This window comes from Humulus lupulus, chromosome X (genome assembly GCF_963169125.1).
Source record: "Humulus lupulus chromosome X, drHumLupu1.1, whole genome shotgun sequence".
Lineage (NCBI taxonomy): Eukaryota > Viridiplantae > Streptophyta > Magnoliopsida > Rosales > Cannabaceae > Humulus > Humulus lupulus.
The window spans coordinates 195,640,250-195,647,361 of NC_084802.1; the positions used below are offsets into that span (position 1 = coordinate 195,640,250).

The 7,112-nt window shown below is 28.3% G+C and overlaps 1 protein-coding gene across 1 annotated transcript; it reads right to left on the reverse strand.

The window, feature by feature from the left end:
- Positions 1–845: 845 nt before the first annotated feature.
- Positions 846–4,909, reverse strand: LOC133807093 (probable jasmonic acid carboxyl methyltransferase 2). Its single transcript, XM_062245241.1, has 4 exons — positions 4,726–4,909; positions 4,070–4,474; positions 2,119–2,400; positions 846–1,938 (listed from the first exon to the last, which is right to left on the reverse strand). Exons 1-4 carry the CDS (start codon positions 4,798–4,800, stop codon positions 1,567–1,569), a joined length of 1,134 nt encoding a protein of 377 aa, XP_062101225.1. The 5' UTR covers positions 4,801–4,909; the 3' UTR covers positions 846–1,566.
- Positions 4,910–7,112: the final 2,203 nt, after the last annotated feature.

The window sequence follows — 7,112 nt, forward strand, 5'->3', positions numbered from 1 at the left end:
ATGAACATTAGTTATGTATTGTTTAATAAAGTTTTTGTAAATTCAGAATTTCAGTATTGTTATATTCACTATATATATGTATGTTAAGAAAGGAGGTCGTTACAAGAACCTATGTAGGTCCGCTTATATTCTAGCTTGATATAAAGTCGTTATACCTCGGGTTCATAGAGGACGCAATGATTCAGATTAGCTACTTATTTAAGTTTTTTTTTTTTTTGAGGAAACTTATTTACGTCTTTCCTTTCTTCATTATGGAGAAATTTAATTGGAATAATTTTTGTGCAATAGAATGGTTCCTTTCATTTTATAAGAAATAATAATCATAATGCTAAATAGCAAAACTAAAATAAATAACAATGAAACGTACGTGATATATATTTTACCAACGTCTTACGAAGAAAAATCTGCTATCCTTATTATACTGTTTCATCTCTGTCCCACCAACTAATTTAAGACACATTATTTAATTTAATTAACTATTAATAAAATTATTTGACAACGTTAAAATGAATTAACAGAGCTTTTAATTATCTCTCCTCAATTAATGCTAGATTCTTTCTCCAATAAAAAAATAAATAATAATAATTTATTTTTAAAAGAAAAATAATCTCAATTTAAATTTAGCAATAATATTCATCGGTTAAATATAAAATTTGTTGAACATCCTTATTAAAATTTAATCTCAATTAATTAAAAGTCCTATTTTTTGGTGACATTTGTCATAAATCCTTATTAAAATTTAATCTCAATTAATTAAAAGTCTATTTTTTTTGGTAATCAGTCACGTTAAACGACTAAAAAATTTTAAAATACTTTTGGAAATAAAAATAAAATAGAAAACCAGGTTAACAGTATTGCTCTCAACTTTAAAGGAAATAAAATACATAATATTTCTTTATAAAAGTTACAATCAGATCATAAGTCATTACCAATATAACATAACTATATGTGATTTTTTATTTTTTTTTTAAAAAAATAGCACTTACATGTATTCTTCTACAATAAAATAAGAGCGAAGAAAGAGCGTTTCCTTATGCAAAATAATAGGAGAAGGAAAAAAAATGAAAATTTGATTGTATAATCTTAATTTGAATAAGATTTACTATTCCCCTAATTTAAATAGAACTAATATTGTATTTTTTTAATTTAAATTTAATATTAATATCAGACAATTTTAACCTTATTTTTTGTTTTGAAAAAAAAAATCACATATAGTTATATTATGTTAATAATGGCTTATGATTTTAACTTTTATAAAAATATGTTATGTATTTTATTTCTTTTAACGTAGGGAGCAATAATATTAATGTGTTTTTCTATTTTTTATTTCCAAAAATATTTTTAAAATTTTTTTTGTCGTTTAACTATAAAATTAGAGATTAAATTTTAATTTGGGACAGCGGACCTTTTTTCTCTTACGAATACGCATCACGAGGGGCGCGATTAATATTAATGAATAACGATAGATAGATAGTCCACAGAAGTACATTTTATTCATATAGGTAGGTAGGTAGGTAGGTAGGTTGGTAAATGTAGTCTTAATTGGGTGGCAGGTGTAGACTGTAGTCAGTCCTTTTTCCGAAGGGAAATGACCAAATTGATGTATTTGGTGGAAGCGTTTGATAAATAATCAGCAACGATATCTTGGTATCTCCGAAACAAGTCGTCCAAAATATGAGTACCAAAATGGGAGCCCAGCATTGACTCAACCACAGCTCTAATGTTCTTGGCCACTCGTTGCCCTCTCGCCCGAGACAGCTCGGCCACCGTGGTGTATTGCTGATAATCTACTGCACCGCCATCCCAATCCACCGCAAAACTTTCCACACTCTCCAAAACGAAAGATCCTTCTTTTTCTACCACACTCTTTAACTCTTCAGGACATGGTGCGAAATACGGTGCGTTGAAGCTATCAACCTTTTCCTCTTCTATCAAACCCTGCAACGTTCCATCAATCCATATGTATATATCATTCCTCTAATAATTTTCCTTTATATATATATATATAGTTACGGTCCTTACGGAGGCAATGTATGTATCTCTGTCTAATAGTAGTTCTTCTTGACTTTTGTCACTTTTAATTAATTAATTGAATGAGAGTAGTGAGTGAGTTATTACCTCAGAAACCATGGTCATTAAAGCAGTGGCTAAGAGCTCCCATTGGTAGCAGCTCTCCTCGGTGGTGGGGTCGGATGATGTACGGCCCATGAATGACAACACCATGCGACCTTCGCTCACCACCTCCTCACCACGTGAACTCAGAAACAGAGAAAAGTCCTCCTCAAATTGGTTCAAATATGCGTCAAGAACACACTGTGGGCTACTCTTTGACAAGTAGAGCTTTCCCTTGTTTATATACAATCCTCTCTCTCGATCACCGCCGTCCAAACTCTTAGGAACCTGTACGTACGTATATATAATATTCAATTTTATATATGTAGATAAAATCATTTTTTTTAATCTTTTTTCGAAATAATACTAAAATCCTTTCACAAAAAATAAAATAATAATTATAATATTTAAACTGTTGTATGTTTCTAATTAAGTCAGGAAATCTCGTAGACAAAATTAATAAAACAAAGCATAAGTATGTTCATAAGTTTATATTGGGGGCCTTTTCCCTAATATAAACTTCAACCATGGCTTCACCAAATTCCACACACATATATATATGACTTTTTTTTTTTTTTTTGAAAAAATGTATATATATATCAATAATTATATATTGAGATTGCATTGAAAAACATCATAGTTATTGTCGGAAACATGTATTGATAAAATATAGCAAATACGAAGTTATTTTCTGAGAAAAGAACAAAATTCTATAATTGTTAAATGTATGCACACAGACACATGGGCGGTCGACCCAGAGAGTTTTTCATAAACAAATAAATAGTTGGACCACATCATGATCATCACATGCCAATTGGTGTGTTGGACCAGGTAACTTGTACGATGCATGGCTTTTATTCATTCATTTATTTATTTTTATTTTGTCGGGATGTATGACTTTCATTTACAAGTACGAGATAGTTAAAGGGGTCTTGGGAACATGGAAAAATATATACAATATTATATAAATATATATATATGTAAGTAATTAGAGTGATATTTAGGCTAATTATATAAATTAATCTTTCAAACCGTACTTGCATCCTACGCGCACGAGAATTGGCAAAGCTGTATAGCTTCTATACAAGCTCATCATGCCAACGATGAGATGAGAATGTTAATGTAGCTATATATATATATCATTAAATAGAACAATAAAATTCTAATTAGTACTTTTCAATGTACTCTTTTTGTACAGTTTACACAGTAACTTTATATTGTAAGTTAATGTTTTGGCTTTAAAAAACTGACAAGAACTTCTACGTACGTACTAATACTATTATTAAATGATGAATGGTTAGAGAGGTTTGTTATAATTAATTAGAAGTTAAAAATACATATCGTTTATATCGTTGGATTTCAAATTCAATCTAGAACTAACTAGGTATTGTGTTTGATTATAATTATAATGGAAAGCACAGATTAATAAAAAAAAGTTTTTTTTAAATATATATATATATAAAAATTGTTGGGCTATTTGGGTTACACCTTAAAACAATATATATGGTTTATATTTTCTTCACATAAACATTTTTTTTTTATACATTATATGTTTTTGTTTTTGTTTTTATTTAAAAGAGAATCTTTCTTTTTTGATATTGACACCTTTCCATAGCCTTTTTTTTTTTCCTCATCAACTTTAAATAATATATATGGTTTATATATATAAATATATTCCTCAGCTTTTTTTTTTTTTCTTTCTATATATCTTTGAGACAATTTGTGAGGTTAATTTGAATGAGTGTCTACAGAATTATATCATTTAAAATATATATATATAATATAATTATTTTCGTCTTTCTTAGTCTGTTCTGTGTAATAAATAAATTAAAGACGGACAGAAGGCACAGCACTGGCACTACATACATATAGCACGATAATTAACACAACAAGTACCAATAATTAGTAATATTAATTTGTTTCGAACATTGAAATGAAATAGGAATACGAACTATACCTGAGAAAGCCAGTGAAGACTGGAAGAAGAGTGAATGAAATGGAGGGAGTTTGTTGGGAACAATCTACCGTAAAATGAACCAGGCACGGCGGCGATGTAGCAGGGTCCGAAACCAGGCCCCTTGTCTTTTCTGATTTGGTTGTAGAAAGTTGGCAAAGAAGCAAAAATGTTATTGAAGTCGTTGTTAAAGAGATCGTTTAAGAACAGTCTTAACTCAGGGAAGGACCCGTCTAGGCTGCGGCATCCAGCGTGTATAACGTCCACTATCTCCATTATCACAGCCAAAGAGTTTGGCCCCGCCGAGCACCCCAAGTCTGCTATTCCCATGCTCTCCGGAATACTCTTCTTCAGAATCTTTAGTATGCCTTCGTCCATCAATGGCTTTGCTATGGACAGTATTTTGCTCTGCATACAATACATATAAATGTCTTGCATTCTTATCTAGAAAGTTGTACATATCATTATAGATAAACAAGAGCAGAGCACTATATATATATATATATGTACTCGATCTCTCTCACATGACACTAGTACTAGTGGATCTATACACACATGCATACAAAAACGAGCTATATATATATTTATATGTAATACACATATATATATTTCCATAATTAGGGCTTAAAAAGTTAAGAATTAATGAACGGGTTGTAAACCTGAACTGTGGAATTTTGAGCATAGCTCGTGTCCCCGGACCCCTTGTTCATGTGAAGCACCCGAGCTACTTCCATATTGATATATATTCTCTCTCTGCTCTACACCAAGTATTAAGCTCTAGTCACCTTAACTGAAGAGAAGAAGGTAGGCAGATTTCGGATTTGGTGTGTTAAAATGAGGATAAGAACTCTCAATTTATAGGGGTCCAAAAAAATGTTTTACAAGTTTTAGCCACAAGCGGTCGTTACAATCTGATTGGCTACAATAGTCCCCACAATATATATATATATATATATGGCTATGACCAAAACTAAAATTCAAGCTTATGAAAAAAAAACATGAAAATAAAAAAACATCAAAATCAAACAAGTGTGACAAATATAAATAAATTGTTATAAAATATAATAGACATCGCATACAATATTATAAATAAAGAAATTAAGAAATTAAGCATATAAGGTTACCACAGCAGCTAATCTTTTACTTTCCAACAAATTGTTCTTTATAAATTTTTTGTAGTGTGTACGAGGAGAAGGAAGTGCTCTCTTTTTATAGCCTTAAGAAGATAAAAGATGAAGTTTCACAATCTATGTGGGACTACAAAATACCTCAAAATTTACCTTCCTATTGGTGAAAATTTCTCATTCACCGTACAAAAATTTTGTGCAAATAAATCGTCAAATTTAATGTACTCATGTAGGAGAATACAAATTTATAAAATCATTTCATTATTTCATAGGGGGCTTAACTCAAAATTGTGCCCCAAAAAATGACTAAGAATTATTAATCTTGCACACAAATTTCCAACACAAATAAATAAATAAAAGGTTATCTATAGTAGGTGTTACAAAAGATTAAAAAAAATTGAAGTTACATAAAATATTACACCGGTCGGTGGAACTAGCTAGTGTTAGACTATTAATTGTGGGAAATTGATTCTCACATAAAAATTAGACACAATATCCAAGCACAATGATATATGTAATTAATTTCAATTACATAATGATGATACCCACTTGAAATTTGAAAGTGACTACAAAAAATTGATTCTACGACAACATCTATTGCAACAATAATGATGTTGTCACAATAGAACACACAAAACTACGAAATTTGGATTCTTTTTTTTTTTTTTATTTATTTTTGTAAATTTTTATTAAAGACCTATAGGGAGAACATGTCGTCTCTATAGATTCAAAATATTTTGACCTATAGAGACGACATGTCGTATGTACTATGTTTTAATGTTAGTTTTAAAATTTATTTGGATTTATATATGTGTTGGTATATATGGTTTACTTTGTTTGATGTTAGAAATTAATTTATATTTTTTTTCGAATTATTTATGAGTGTTGAAAATATTAAGTTATTAAGTATGTGTTAATATGATATGATTTGGTTAGATTTATAATTTATTTAGAAATAAAAAATTGCTGATTTTTTTTAATTTCGAAAAGACTTACAGAGACGACATGTCGTGGTCCCAAAATTCAATTATTTTTTAAAATCTGAAAAAATATATTTTTTTTCCTTATTTAAAAAAATAATGCATTTTATAACTACTAGTTTGTTATTATTTTTTAAAAATAAAAAACAAAAGTATGTTTCAGAACTATTTTCAAATATTAAAAGTAAAAGTAAAAAAATAAGATAAGTGAGATTTATAAGAGAAAAATGAAGTGAGAAAGTGATAAGTAAGAAAGTAAGTTGAAAAAGTGAAAAAAAAAAAGATAAAATATATTTATACTTAGAAAAAATTTGTATTTTGCAAGGTATATAAAAAAATAGTTTAAACAAATTTTGAAAGTAATTTTTTATTCTTATTTAACAAAATAAAAATAAAAGTAATTTTAGCAAACATTACTCTATATTTAAAAAAAAAAATAGTTGAAACAAACTTTGAAAGTAATTTTTTTCAAAAATATTTATTCTTTTTTAACAAAATAAAAATAAATTAATTTTAACAAACATGTTTTTGAAAAATACTTTCCCATTTTGCTAAACTATTACTAAACAACACCCTGTTGATACAAATTAAAATTTAAAATAGAGATGTAACTTTGTCCCACATTAATTAGAGAATAAATTCTCACTTCCATTGTCTAGTATATAAACTCTTCTAGGGTGTGATTGGTATGGGATTAGGATTCAATTTTTTGTTTCCAAAAACTAAAAATAAGAGGCAACAAAATCTGAATATGATTTTAAACTTTTGCCTATATAATTGGAAACAGCAAAATATTTTTTTCTCTATTTTTCAATTTTACCTGACGAAAAACGTGTATTTATTATAAAAAATATAATATTGTAAACTTTTCATTTCTCAAATGTATGTTAATTTCTAAATATAGCTAGTGTCTCTCATTAGTTGGAAACAACATTAATT